The 14722-nt window shown below is 40.4% G+C and overlaps 1 protein-coding gene across 2 annotated transcripts in view; it reads left to right on the top strand.

Moving 5' to 3' along the window:
• Positions 1–451: 451 nt before the first annotated feature.
• The window catches only part of flt3 (fms related receptor tyrosine kinase 3), a 29625-nt gene continuing 15354 nt past the window's right edge, over positions 452–14722 (top strand). The window contains exons 1-6 of one of the 2 annotated variants that reach the window (XM_041232902.1): positions 452–600; positions 8752–8876; positions 8992–9215; positions 9622–9737; positions 12675–12807; positions 13539–13708. In XM_041232902.1, the coding sequence (XP_041088836.1) occupies positions 567–600; positions 8752–8876; positions 8992–9215; positions 9622–9737; positions 12675–12807; positions 13539–13708 (802 nt within the window). In that variant the 5' untranslated portion in view covers positions 452–566. The remainder of the gene's footprint in view (positions 601–8751; positions 8877–8991; positions 9216–9621; positions 9738–12674; positions 12808–13538; positions 13709–14722) is intronic. The other variant, XM_041232903.1, reaches the window with a different exon arrangement.

Here is a 14722-nt window from a genome sequence, read left to right as displayed (position 1 = left end):
AACAGCATCCTTTTTTAGATAAAAAGAAATAAAGAAAACCTAAATATTTCATTTGTTTTAAAGTTTGCACGTTTTGTACCAGTATGTTTTATTTTTTTCCACAGCTATACAAACAAAGCTTACTGTAGTTATTCTTGAACTTATGGGATGTGTGAAATGTCATTATTCTCATAACCTAATATTTCAGCTTTAACAAAACCCCTCGTTAGTCTACAATACTGGTGTTGGTCCTGTTTAACATAAAGAATGCGTTACTTTATGCACAATCGAATTTAGAGCAGCTCTTCTGTTAAAGGAAGTATCTGAAACCGTTTAGCGTCATAAAGAATGTTTTACTTTAAATATCATCGCCTTTACCGTAGCTCAGTTTAAACGGAAGTATTTTAAAAACTATTTGTTGTGCTACATCCCCCTTTTGCTTCTCGGAATCCTTCCTACCTTTAACCCGATTGGTTCTGAAAATAAGCCCAAGTCAAATAACTTTGTGCATACGAGGCGTGGGCTTCATTCGCTCATGTGTCTGTGGGAATTGCACGATGTGATTTATTCTATGTTTGGAATTTAAAATGGAAAGGATCGGGAATATGCTTTTGCTGTTTGGTAAGTGAAATACATATCTATGCATTTTATGCAAAACAGAAGTACACAGTTCTGTTAAAATTGTAGGCATTCTATATAATGTATTATTATTATTGTTATTATTATTATTATTATTATTATTATTGCGTAAACATCCCATAAACTATGACAGTACTGTGGGTTTACATTCCACAGTCTTCCAGCAGCTACAGAGCGGCGGGTTCAAAGTTTTGCGCACAGGTGAGCCAGAGAAAGCTGTTGTCAGTAGCCTAGGTAGGTAGCTCCGAGTCTGAATCTTTAAACTGAGATGGATGTTAGTGGGATTTCCACCTGCACTAACTTAAGGGAGCTGATTTCGCAGCTGATCTTAATAGAACTACACTTTTCAGTCCAAATTCTCAACATTTAAAGCCAATTAAATTTCACAATGCATCTTTCTGTAGCACGTATGTTAAACTAGTGGCAGCAGTCTTTCCGTTGCGAGTCACAGACCCCGATTAGTCAGTGGCGGCGTTTGCCCCACGTTGGCCCCATGCAGAGCCTATTCCCTGTTCTTACCAGTAATACGACGATACCGTGACTTTCAAACAGGGGGCAACAACGACACTATTACATATATTGCATTTTAGTACAGAAATCACAAAAAACACACACTCACAGAGGCAGTTAGAAATGAACCTTTTGTGCTTTTGTTTATGGTGTATGATCGACATCTGCCCTGGTCCAGTCAAACGCTCCGGCGACACTGTATAAAGCAAATAGTTTTGTTTTATTAATGTCATGTTTCTGTAAGATCAGCTTCTCTCCCCAGACGCTACTGTGACAGACACAGGCAAAAGCAGATGCAAGTCAATAATGCTGAGGTTATGATACAGGTCCAGCAGATTTCCCTTGCAGATGTAGTCGAGCATGGAAAGAGACGAGGACGACGCATTGCGCATGTATTTCAATTCGTTTCTAGGCTCTTTCAGACTCGCAGCTTTGCGCCTGTGAGGCATCACACATGTATTCCCCATCAAGTTTGCAGATCTGACTGCACGCGCAAGCAAGCCTTGCTTGCTGTGTGTCGAAATTCGCTCATTTTGTAAATGTCTCACCGTTCTTACCTTAAACCACGGGTGGCGTGATTACGCGGCTCATACGGGCGTGTGCTTGTGCAGGCTTTAAACCTCAACACATTGTGTGTTTTTTCTGTTTATGGCTTGTGGCGTATAGATAAAAAGAACGGTAAAATGGCTAATAAGTCATTCATTCTGGTAGAGACTTGAGGTGAATATACGTTTTTAATAGTAAACGAGCCACGATACAGGGGCACCCTTGCTGCCCGGGGCCCCATGCAATTGCATGGGCTGCGTGTGCCAAACTAGCAGAAGTTAGACAAGGCGTTCTGTTGGTTTTAGTAACCACCATGAGAAAGGTAACCTCTTAAGTCATGTTTAGTCGTTTTTCAAAACATATCCATCCTTTTGTTAACCCGTACTGTTCCAGTTTAAAATCGGCTTGCTTATTCTTGTTATTAATGTTTACCAGGGTATTTCTGCAGTGTGTTTGCAGTTTCCACCATGCTTTTCCCCTGGTTAGACTATGCATTTAGTTTACCCTGGTTTGCCTTGTTTATTAATATGCTTTACCATAACCCACCTTTCCTTACTATGCTTAATGATTTACTGCTCTTTCACTATGCTTTATTACAGCTTTCTATGCTTTTACAATGGCAACCGCCGTTGAAAAACAACTAAAGGCACAAACGCATTGGCTATTGGCTTACATTTGTATTTGGTTTATGTAGAGTAGGCTATTGCTTTAAATGGTTATTTTTTTAACAACCTAAAAAAAGAATAAAAATAAAGTAAAACAAAGGCGATCCTTAATGACGCGCGGTCTAGGGGTGTAATGTTTGCGGATGTCTGCTACTGTAATGCTGTGTTTGATGGTTGTTCTATCGCGTTATTTTTATTGATCTCAGTGTGGAACACAACTTCCCTGAAGGTCCTATTAATTCAATGTAAATTAATTTTGAATGTACAGCTATGGCCAACGTTTTGCATCCCCCTATAGAATTGGCACATTTCGCTTCATAAAGCTGCTGAATAATGTTAACTCAACATGTTAAATTACATAGTAGTTTTCCATATGCTTAACGAAAAGCTGATACAAATTGAAAAATGTGAGATTTCGAAATCTAACATAAATACTATACTACTATTATGGCTTCTGGTAGACTTTTGCAATATAATTTTATAGTTTATTTGACTACATGATGTTAAATAAAATATCTAAATTATGTTCATATAGTTTTTATTTTATTTTATTATGTCTCACATCCTAAACTGCTAGGTGAGGCAAAACTTTTGGCCATAACTGTAGAAGGACCCCTCAATGCATTCTTGCCTATGAATTGCATTTGAAAATGATGCAGAAGAAGGGGTCTTACTTGCAACACAAGTTTTGGAGGAAGCTGAAAATCGTCCATGGAATTATTTCTGAGGATGTGATTGTGATCCCTGCATTTCCAGCATCCAGTGCTGATGGGTTGTCAGGCAGCTCTGGCAGTGAAAATGAATTAAACAGAATATTAAACAGTAACCCTATTTGGTTAATTCAGCTCCACAGTATGGCCCTTTTGATATAGATATGTAGTTTGCCATCGGAGGCTGTTATATGTTTGAATAGATTGCAAGGGGAAGAAAGTAGAGCTACAATGCATTACTACCTATGAGTTTACATGCAACATGTTTAACAAGGACAGAAACACTGAAGTTATTAGTGTAGTTAAACATTGAGTCAAATCTGATGTTTTTTTGTAAATTGAACATATTTGAGGTCTGAGCCTATGCATGTTTAAGGTTTGATTTCTTTTTAAAAATAATAAGCCAGTCTTCTTCAGTTAGTTTAAATCAAAAGAGTTTATTCAGGAATGAAATCAATCAGGATCAAAGTAAATCACATGTGATGCATACACAAGGCGTCAGCTGATGGTATTCTGAGCTGCCCTGGTACAGAGATGGTATACTGAGCTGCCCTGGTACAGAGATGGTATACTGAGCTGACCTGGTACAGAGATGGTATTCTGAGCTGACCTGGTACAGAGATGGTATTCTGAGCTGGCGTCAGTGTTGATGTAGTTTTTCTGAGCCCTCATCTTCGTTTCTGAGCTGGCCTCAGTGTAGATATTTCTCTTCTGAGCTGGTCTCAGTGTCAGTATTTCTCTTCTGATCTGGGCTCAGTGTAGATGTTTCTCTTATGAGCTGGGCTCAGTGTAGATGTTTCTCTTCTGATCTGGGTTCAATGTAGATGTTTCTCTTCTGAACTGGTCTCAGTGTCAGTATTTCTCTTCTGATCTGGGCTCAGTGTAGATGTTTCTCTTATGAGCTGGGCTCAGTGTAGATGTTTCTCTTCTGATCTGGGTTCAATGTAGATGTTTCTCTTATGAGCTGGGCTCAGTGTAGATGTTTCTCTTCTGAGCTGGCCTCAGTGTCAATGTTTCTCTTCTGATCTGGGCTCAGTGCTGATGTTTCTCTTCTCAGCTGGCATCAGTGTTGATGTTTCTCTTATGAGCTGGTCTCAGTGTAGATGTTTCTCTTATGAGCTGGGGTCAGTGTAGATGTTTCTCTTATGAGCTGGTCTCAGTGTAGATGTTTCTCTTCTGAGCAGCTGTCAGTGTAGATGTTTCTGTTCTGAGCTGGTCTCAGTGTAGATGTTTCTCTTCTGAGCTGGTCTCAGTGTAGATGTTCCTCTTCTGAGCAGCTGTCAGTGTAGATGTTTCTGTTCTGAGCTGGTCTCAGTGTAGATGTTTCTGTTCTGAGCTGGTCTCAGTGTAGATGTTTCTCTTCTGAGCAGCTGTCAGTGTAGATGTTTCTGTTCTGAGCTGGTCTCAGTGTAGATGTTTCTCTTCTGAGCTGGTCTCAGTGTAGATGTTTCTCTTCTGAGCAGCTGTCAGTGTAGATGTTTCTGTTCTGAGCTGGTCTCAGTGTAGATGTTTCTCTTCTGAGCTGGTCTCAGTGTAGATGTTTCTCTTCTGAGCAGCTGTCAGTGTAGATGTTTCTGTTCTGAGCTGGTGTCGGTGTGATGTTTCTCTTCTGAGCAGCTGTCAGTGTAGATGTTTCTGTTCTGAGCTGGTGTCAGTGTAGATGTTTCTCTTCTGAGCAGCTGTCAGTGTAGATGTTTCTGTTCTGAGCTGGTGTCGGTGTGATGTTTCTCTTCTGAGCTAGTGTCAGTGTAGATGTTTCTCTTCTGAGTTGATCTCAGTGTAGATGTAGTTTTTTGAACAAAGAAATTATTTTGTACAGTACAGACATACAGCTAGCTTATGTAATTTCCTTGACCAAATTTGGTCTTATTTCCCTTGCTTGATGCATGGTGTGAGACAAAACACATTAACAGTTAACATCTGCATTTCTTCTTCACTTCACCAAGTTCAGCAAAAACCCACATAACAAGAAGTTACACTTCAGCATTACTCATAAATGGCTATCATTGAGGAGGCACAGACCTACTGAATCTGGTAAGGATCCAGGCAAAAATAATTAACAACTGTTAAAAACAATGGTGTGATCAACCTCCCAGGGCCACAGCTGTACTGTGAGTTGTGAACCCCTGGTGTTATCAGGCATGAGTGCAGTTTGGGCTTCGTGTTCCATTCGTGTAGCATATTGTTATTATTTCTTACAATGTGATAACCAAAGCAAACCACCAAGGAGACACAGGGATGATACTGAGAAAGATAAGAGCAGGGCAGCTTTACCAGGCTATAGCTGAGCCAGGAAGGCTGTGGGTGTTGCACTGAAAGCTTTTGTGATGTTTTGTTAGATCGAAGATTGAGGGCGTGTCCGCTTCCCATTACTAATGCCTTGTTAAGTATTAATGACTCTAGTTATGCAATATGACCCTGGTTAGAGTGCAGTACTGTCAATTATCTAACTGTGCCGAGAAGTTAATAGCTGGCTTAGGTAATGCCCTCTAATCCAGTTTTACTGCGATTACAAACCTATAAACAACTCCTTTAATTTAAGGCAGATGTTTTGTTGGTATTAAGCCAGCTGATTTCACTGCTGCCAGTAGCTGCACAAAACAAGTTATTTAAATAAGCACCCATTTCTCTTTCTCTAAACTTCAGCCTTGATGTTAAACTACTAGCAGCAGTAATGGGCTAGATTCTCAGTTATTTAATCCAAATTTGTGCAATTGTTTTCTGAAGGGAAAAAAAACGCCAAGTAAACATTCAAACAAACAAGAAACAACTTAATATTCATTCAAGCCCTTGACCTAAAAGTCTTAGTCGTTTATTTCAGGCTTGGTAACTTTATTTGGTGGGTTCTCCTTTCTGAAAAAAGTTGCCAATGATTAATTGGAGCAATCAGCTTTGTGAATTTAGCCCAGGTGTCTTTTAAATGATCATTTCCTTTTAAGAGTTTTTTTCATCATCAACAGAAACTCTTTCTTTTGGCCATTCTTTGCAATGTGGTCTCCAAGAACATTCGGAGGAAGAAAGCCACTCCTTTCTTTTAAGGTTTTGCTACAATGTAGATTTTTTATTGTTATTCTTTTCTTGTTCTTATTATTGAACTAAATATTAGCGGAATGTTTATATTTACAGTAGTATGCACATTTATTAGAACACCCCATTGCTTCTGTGGTTTTGATTTGCTGTGGATATGAAATCAAACCACTGGAACTAAAAATACTGGAAAATTGTGAAAATAGGCAAATTAGTGATTGTCTAATTTAATTGATGACATTAATAGGCCACACATGCAATTAATTTAATAAGAGAAAAGGAACATGTAGCCATAAATGGTAACATGAATGAGGTGTTTTAGAAGTTGTTTAAGATGCCTCACTAAAGCACAAAGTGTGCTAACATTTTCACAAAGGAGTGTCTATTGTTTCTATATCACTGATTACTGACCGAAATTCTCACATCCAGTTTTTCATGCAGTCTAGGTATCTAATAGATATAAATGACAAAGCTTGAGGTGTTCAAATAAATGTGTGTGTGTGTGTGTGTGTGTGTGTGTGTGTGTGTGTGTGTGTATATATATATATATATATATATATATATATATATATAGCTTGTCCCATCTGTTGATTTGCTCATGTTTCTCACCTGTGACATGTGTGATGTCCTAAGGTGTAAGTAATACACAGCTGCACAGCTACACAACTGCTTATTCTTCTTAGAATCAGGGGGCCGGGCCTGCGGAAGAAGCGTTCTGGTAGGTAGAGGTGATGCAATAAACTATTAATTGATTATTGGTTTGCCTCTATTAAACATGAATTGATTGATTCATCGCACTGGTGCACTATTTGGAGCCTCACATATTGTTTTTATATTGCTAGCACAAGAGTCCACACTAGTTTTGTTTCTTGCAGTTGTATAATAAATTGTTCTCAATGCATGGTCCATTGTCACCCATCCCATATTCTACAAGGACATGTCTTTCTTTTTCTTTCACAAGACGGTCACTGATGAGGTATTAACCACACAGTCTTAGTTCATTCACCAGCCTTATGCTTCCCCTACTGACCCATAAGACACTGCTGATGTAAAATGACCTAGGAATAGAAGCATGGGAATTGAAGGCTTCCTTTAACCTGATGTAGCACCATGTTTATTATAACATGTGTGTCTTTCATAACTGCACATTTCAGACCTGTGTGGACAAAGCAGGTGAGGTTTACAGAGTTATTTTGTTGGCTGCAATCACTTTAAGTGGGGATCCTGAAGCCTCGTTGGCTGGTTCAGTACCCTGGACAGCGACCACAGAGGACACTTGTTAGTTATCATTGTGCAGCACTTTGGTCTGTGTCTGTCTGCCTGCTGTTGGGAAGCTCTTAACAAGGTCATTGACAGCAAGGGGTGCTCATACTCTGTAATTACATTTAGAAGGTATTTATCGGCAGGTATTAAATCAATCAAAACGCCCCAAGTGATGATTTCAAAACAATCAACGGCACACATGTCATTGACTGCTTGCATGTGGAATGCAGGAATATCAACTGGCTCCCCGTTAAACCTTGAGACAGACCTGCCCTGTGACAGTGAAGTCAGATGTTACAGTTCCTCGGAAAATGGTACAAATAAAGAGGCACAGATATAAAGGGGTTTGCAGTCGTCAACAAGGATGCAACAATTCTCAGTATTTCATTTTTAAAACAGGAAATAAGCAGCCCAAACAATTCATTTAAGACAATATGTACACATGGGTGCATTGGTGCCCACAAGACCAGATTGTTGTGCCCGTGATGGCAGGTGACTTAATCCAGAACACGGGTGTCATTTTAATCCCATGAGAAAAAAAAAACGTTTGAGAACCACTAACAGCCCTGATAACAATTTGATGTGGAAAGCATCAGGCGTTTCATCCAGGGTGTCTGTAACGATTTCATGTCTGGCTAAGCTGCTTTCCTTTTGAGAAGGTACCGTGTGCCCAGGGGTGAAAATGTTTCAATTTGTTTAGTTTGCATCACACTTTAGAATTGTTTATATTGTAAACGATCCTCACACACACGGAGTTCGTTGCCCCTTTAAGACCAGACCCAGGACACAGAAATGGAATTGCTTTTAATAAACACCAATCAAATAAATTAAACAAAACAGAAACAAACACCTAGCTCTCTCTTGGAGCCCTAACTAACATTAACGGGAACCTAACTAAACATTCAGGATGGCTAAGCCGTTTACCTGACACCAACACCAAATACAAACTCACACGGGCTTCACGCCGTACTTCACCTTCGATACGACTGCTCACTCACACAGTCGGGCTCTTCTCTCAGCAGCCTGGAACAGACTGGCTGCCTCTCTTAAATCCCCTGCACCTGGCTCTAATTTACAACTACCATCAGGTGCAGGGGATTAACTAAACAATTAAACAATTACACAATTAAACCCCATAATACCCAAATGTGCATTCAAACAAGGGTTCAGCAGGGAAGGATTTAACCCCCTCCCTGGTACCTTACAATATATAGAGAGAGATCCGCTGGTCCATCACTAGTTGTTGAAAAAACATTTCTTGAAGCAGTGCTTAAAGTTTAGTGAATTACAACAAACTTTTCACTTGCTTCTAAACCAGGCCTCATAACCCTTGTGAGTGTCTGCTCTGAGTCTTGTTAACAAGCATATTTATTGAACGCATTTCCCTTCTAACTGATGCACTTTGTATACAGCTGCAGCCTCTTTGTCAATGTTAATCGAAGTGGAGGGGATACAAACAGTGCCACAGACAGCATGCTTTTTGACTTTACACACCAAGAGAGACTCAAACGAGGAAGAGTCAAGCCTGCAACAACAGGTAAGCTCTGTCAGTGAGGTCACTGTTACCCAATTCATTGGATCTGTTTAGTTTAAAATGACTGTGTTGGATGTATGAGATATAACGTGACCTGAACTTGATATATTTTGATAAGCAGAAAGCAAATAGTGAAAGAAGAAAAGAACAAATCCACTGTCCGGATATTCAACCATCAGATGTGAAGAATAGCACTTCGCTGCAGGAAGAGGAACTAGCCAACCTAGAAGTGGATCTTTTTGACAGGATTGAGATACAAGTAGTAATGAATGTCACTGAAAATGCAAGCTGTCTTTGGGAACATGACAATATCACAAGACACTGCACTGTAGACAAAGCCAGGTACTTGCTAGTTCTTTAAAAACACATTCTTTAAAGGCGAGGGAAGTACAGCTTATCTTTTGAAATCATCATACGAATGAATGGATTTATTCAATAGCTGCCATTAAAGATACTTCTTAAAGGCAGTTCCGAGTATCAGCACACCTCTAGTTATCAAACCAATACTGTATACCTGTGCAGTCTAGTTTTCCAGTGTAGTATTCATTCGAAACAGTGTGCACGTTTATTAGAACACCTTAAAATGTGTCATTTATATCCTTTATGGTTTTCCAAGATCTTCAGTTCCAGTGGTTTGATTTCATATGCGCAACAAAGCAACAGAAGCAATGGGGCGTTTCTAATACATTTGCACACTGCCGTATCATATTAAAAAGGAATGTCAGTATGTTTTCTTCTTCCCTTTCAGGAAAACCTACTCCTTTCTGATTTCCCAAGCTAATGAAAGCCATGCTGGAATGCACACGCTTTCTTTCCAGTACACCAATGTTAGCTATTCCATGAGGTTTGCTGTTCGTGTCAGAAGTAAGTAACTGATCAGTGCGTAAACTACCAGCTTTTGACAAAACATATTCATGAGGGGAGAGAAACTTAAATACTCAAAATACAACCAGTATTTCATAAATATTTATTAATACAAATATATAATACATTACTTAACTGCAATCGATTTCACCGATTTGTAAAGCTATTGGCAGAATGCGTTGGCTACAAAGTGGTTCACAAGATGCTCAATTCAATGTGGATCTGGTGCTCTGCATGGCTCTGTTCTAGTGTGAGTAGGGTTATCAGAGACCCTGCTCTCTACTCAGGGATCAGATGCTCAATTCAATGTGGATCTGGTGCTCTGCATGGCTCTGTTCTAGTGTGAGTAGGGTTATCAGAGACCCTGCTCTCTACTCAGGGATCAGATGCTCAATTCAATGTGATCTGGTGCTCTGCATGGCTCTGTTCTAGTGTCAGAGACCCTGCTCTCTACTCAGGGATCAGATGCTCAATTCAATGTGCTGGTGCTCTGCATGGCTCTGTTCTAGTGTGAGTAGGGTTATCAGAGACCCTGCTCTCTACTCAGGGATCAGATGCTCAATTCAATGTGGATCTGGTGCTCTGCATGGCTCTGTTCTAGTGTGAGTAGGGTTATCAGAGACCCTGCTCTCTACTCAGGGATCAGATGCTCAATTCAATGTGGATCTGGTGCTCTGCATGGCTCTGTTCTAGTGTGAGTAGGGTTATCAGAGACCCTGCTCTCTACTCAGGGATCAGATGCTCAATTCAATGTGGATCTGGTGCTCTGCATGGCTCTGTTCTAGTGTGAGTAGGGTTATCAGAGACCCTGCTCTCTACTCAGGGATCAGATGCTCAATTCAATGTGGATCTGGTGCTCTGCATGGCTCTGTTCTAGTGTGAGTAGGGTTATCAGAGACCCTGCTCTCTACTCAGGGATCAGATGCTCAATTCAATGTGGATCTGGTGCTCTGCATGGCTCTGTTCTAGTGTGAGTAGGGTTATCAGAGACCCTGCTCTCTACTCAGGGATCAGATGCTCAATTCAATGTGGATCTGGTGCTCTGCATGGCTCTGTTCTAGTGTGAGTAGGGTTATCAGAGACCCTGCTCTCTACTCAGGGATCAGATGCTCAATTCAATGTGGATCTGGTGCTCTGCATGGCTCTGTTCTAGTGTGAGTAGGGTTATCAGAGACCCTGCTCTCTACTCAGGGATCAGATGCTCAATTCAATGTGGATCTGGTGCTCTGCATGGCTCTGTTCTAGTGTGAGTAGGGTTATCAGAGACCCTGCTCTCTACTCAGGGATCAGATGCTCAATTCAATGTGGATCTGGTGCTCTGCATGGCTCTGTTCTAGTGTGAGTAGGGTTATCAGAGACCCTGCTCTCTACTCAGGGATCAGATGCTCAATTCAATGTGGATCTGGTGCTCTGCATGGCTCTGTTCTAGTGTGAGTAGGGTTATCAGAGACCCTGCTCTCTACTCAGGGATCAGATGCTCAATTCAATGTGGATCTGGTGCTCTGCATGGCTCTGTTCTAGTGTGAGTAGGGTTATCAGAGACCCTGCTCTCTACTCAGGGATCAGATGCTCAATTCAATGTGGATCTGGTGCTCTGCATGGCTCTGTTCTAGTGTGAGTAGGGTTATCAGAGACCCTGCTCTCTACTCAGGGATCAGATGCTCAATTCAATGTGGATCTGGTGCTCTGCATGGCTCTGTTCTAGTGTGAGTAGGGTTATCAGAGACCCTGCTCTCTACTCAGGGATCAGATGCTCAATTCAATGTGGATCTGGTGCTCTGCATGGCTCTGTTCTAGTGTGAGTAGGGTTATCAGAGACCCTGCTCTCTACTCAGGGATCAGATGCTCAATTCAATGTGAATCTGGTGCTCTGCATGGCTCTGTTCTAGTGTGAGTAGGGTTATCAGAGACCCTGCTCTCTACTCAGGGATCAGATGCTCAATTCAATGTGGATCTGGTGCTCTGCATGGCTCTGTTCTAGTGTGAGTAGGGTTATCAGAGACCCTGCTCTCTACTCAGGGATCAGATGCTCAATTCAATGTGGATCTGGTGCTCTGCATGGCTCTGTTCTAGTGTGAGTAGGGTTATCAGAGACCCTGCTCTCTACTCAGGGATCAGATGCTCAATTCAATGTGGATCTGTTGCTCTGCATGGCTCTGTTCTAGTGTGAGTAGGGTTATCAGAGACCCTGCTCTCTGCTCAGGGATCAGATGCTCAATTCAATGTGGATCTGTTGCTCTGCATGGCTCTGTTCTAGTGTGAGTAGGGTTATCAGAGACCCTGCTCTCTACTCAGGGATCAGATGCTCAATTCAATGTGGATCTGGTGCTCTGCATGGCTCTGTTCTAGTGTGAGTAGGGTTATCAGAGACCCTGCTCTCTACTCAGGGATCAGATGCTCAATTCAATGTGGATCTGGTGCTCTGCATGGCTCTGTTCTAGTGTGTGTAGAGTTATCAGACACCCTGCGATTGTCCCAGTTTTCAGTCCTCATTTTTTTTGCCCTAGTCAGAAACAGGAATATTCTTAAATCGTCCCAGTTTTGTTATTTTGTATTCACATTTAAGTACAAAACTGTAGCAGTGTGCTCAGCAAGTTGACAGCACTGTCATTTATTATACACAAATAAAATAACCAAACATATGGTCTACTTGTTTAATAATTCTGATTATATGTTTAATAAATCATATTCGCTTTAACTTCCTGGACCATGGCTACTTTTTGTGTTATTATATACTTATTGTAGCTGCTTCAGAATTGCTACAGCTTCAGTGAATTGAAGAAAAAAAATAAAATTCCTGGTTTTTCACTCTGGAAATCTGGTAACCCTTAAAGTGATCTCCACTATCTCATTTGTACAGCCCCCCTCAGCTACAATTCAACTTGAGGTTCTTCTTTACCTGCTTGTTTTGAACTGATCTGCTTTCATTCTCCACAGCTCCTCCCACCGCTCCGTTACTGAGAGTATTGCACAGAGAGAAGCTCGGGTTCCCTTGTAAGATCCTGTGCTCTGCTGAAAGCTACCCGGAACCAACAATTGAGTGGATTCTTTGCACGGAATCGAGGGGAAGGTATGAAACAGCAAAGCTATTTTGATTTCATTTGTATGTAAAGGAAAGAGTGATTATGATTATGTAGTTTAATGAAACATGTAGTTTCAATTCCGGCACTGCTGTCGCTCGACTGGCTAATAAAGAAATGACAGAACAGACAGCGCCAGGGATGAAGATGCGCGGTGGTTTTGGTGTTGCATGCAGTGTTAGCATTGAAAGTTGCACGCATGGTGAGGGTAACAGTGGTGAGGGTGTGCTTCTGGTTTTTTTCACACTCTTCTATAGTTAAACTGGTTAAAAAGTATTTTTGCTACGACAGATTAGCTGTCTGTTTTAACACAGAGGTATCCTTGATTTGAAAGCTGTAACCCTCAGATGAATGTTTCCTGGTGTCTCTTTCCTGTCTGTATAAAAGCAATTCAAATGTACAGAAACAGCAACAAAAAACAAGCTACCATAAAGGGTCCCAGCAATGAGCCATATAAAGATGTGATCTTTACAACAGGGGTCAAGTTAGAAAACAAAAAGAGTCAGTCCTCTGAGGATGTACTGCAAAGGGGACGAGTTAAACACGACCCTGTTGTGGAGACTTAATATGGACTTTACCAACATAAATAAAACAAACAGTGAACTTTGACATAACATCTTTACAAGATCTTTATATGATTGTTATATGTCTCTGTGGAAAATACTATTGAATGCCTGAGTAAGGCTGGTGGCTGCATTCATACTGTGCTTTGATATTCCAGCTGTTTGAAGTGGGACGGGCAAAACAAAAGCCCCTTGGAGGTTGCTGATATTCATGGAGTCCGTAAGAAAGTGAACTGGGTCTATGGATTGGATTTATTTCAATACAATGACATACGGTGCTGTGCTGAGAACTCTGCTGGCAAAGAATGCTCGCAGCTTCATTCGTTTGGTAAGCGTGCTTGCATTTGTGTTGACAGGAATTACATCAAAAGAAATGTTCTCGAAAGAGCGACAATATCATTTCAAATTACACAATGAGAAATAAACAACCCAACAGGACTTGAACAGCTGGTTCCACATTCCCTGATTATCACTCATCTTTTGTTATTTTAGGCAAAGTAATCCAAGTGCTAATCAGGGTCTATGAAACCAGCAGTAAATGAAATGCCTGCTGTGTTTATTTCTAGTCAGCGTGTGTTTTTCTCCTTTTGAAAAAAATGGAGTAAAAAGGCTTTGAAAATTAGGCTTTGTTAAAAAAAAAAAAAAAGTCACATTCTGAAATATCCCACTCGTCTTATCTCATGTCTTTTCTGGTTGTAGATCACATCATGGTAGTATTAGTAGACCACAGCATGTTCAATGGCAATAGGCTACAATGGAGTTCTATGCTCCTGATCCTGTACTATGGTACTGTAATGAATCAGCAGTGTGGATTGGATCATAGCACTGCAATGCCTACATTGGTACCATTCTACCAGGGCCACAAGCCATCGTATTGTCTGTGATGCCAATGCCCGCTGTACAAAGCTCTGTGTAGTTTGAAGCTATATTGGAATGTTTTACGAAATAACTGTTTATTAAATCCTTCTCAATTGTAAGGGTAATGTTCCTTTGCTTTACATTACTGATTCAGAATCAGAATCCACTGCTATTATTCAACCAGACTAAATATTTCAATTCAATTCCTTTTTATTTATATATCACCTTTACATGTCAGTTACAACAGAATACAAGTATGCAGCATCAAGAAGTAGTGAAATTTGCAAAATAACAGTAAATAACAATAATATCAATAAAAATAACAATTAAAAAACAATAATAAAACAATGGAAGAAAACAAGAAATGGCTAAGAGTGATAGATACAACACAAAGATCACTGAAATAAGCACATCAGATAGATACAAACAATTATATTACAATCAGGTTGAAAAGGCTAAGTTATAAAAGTAAGTCTTTAGTCTT

Source organism: Polyodon spathula, chromosome 30 (assembly GCF_017654505.1).
Source record: "Polyodon spathula isolate WHYD16114869_AA chromosome 30, ASM1765450v1, whole genome shotgun sequence".
Classification (NCBI taxonomy): Eukaryota; Metazoa; Chordata; class Actinopteri; order Acipenseriformes; family Polyodontidae; genus Polyodon; species Polyodon spathula.
Note: the sequence above shows the minus strand (reverse complement) of the source record. Positions and strands in the feature narration are given on the sequence as shown.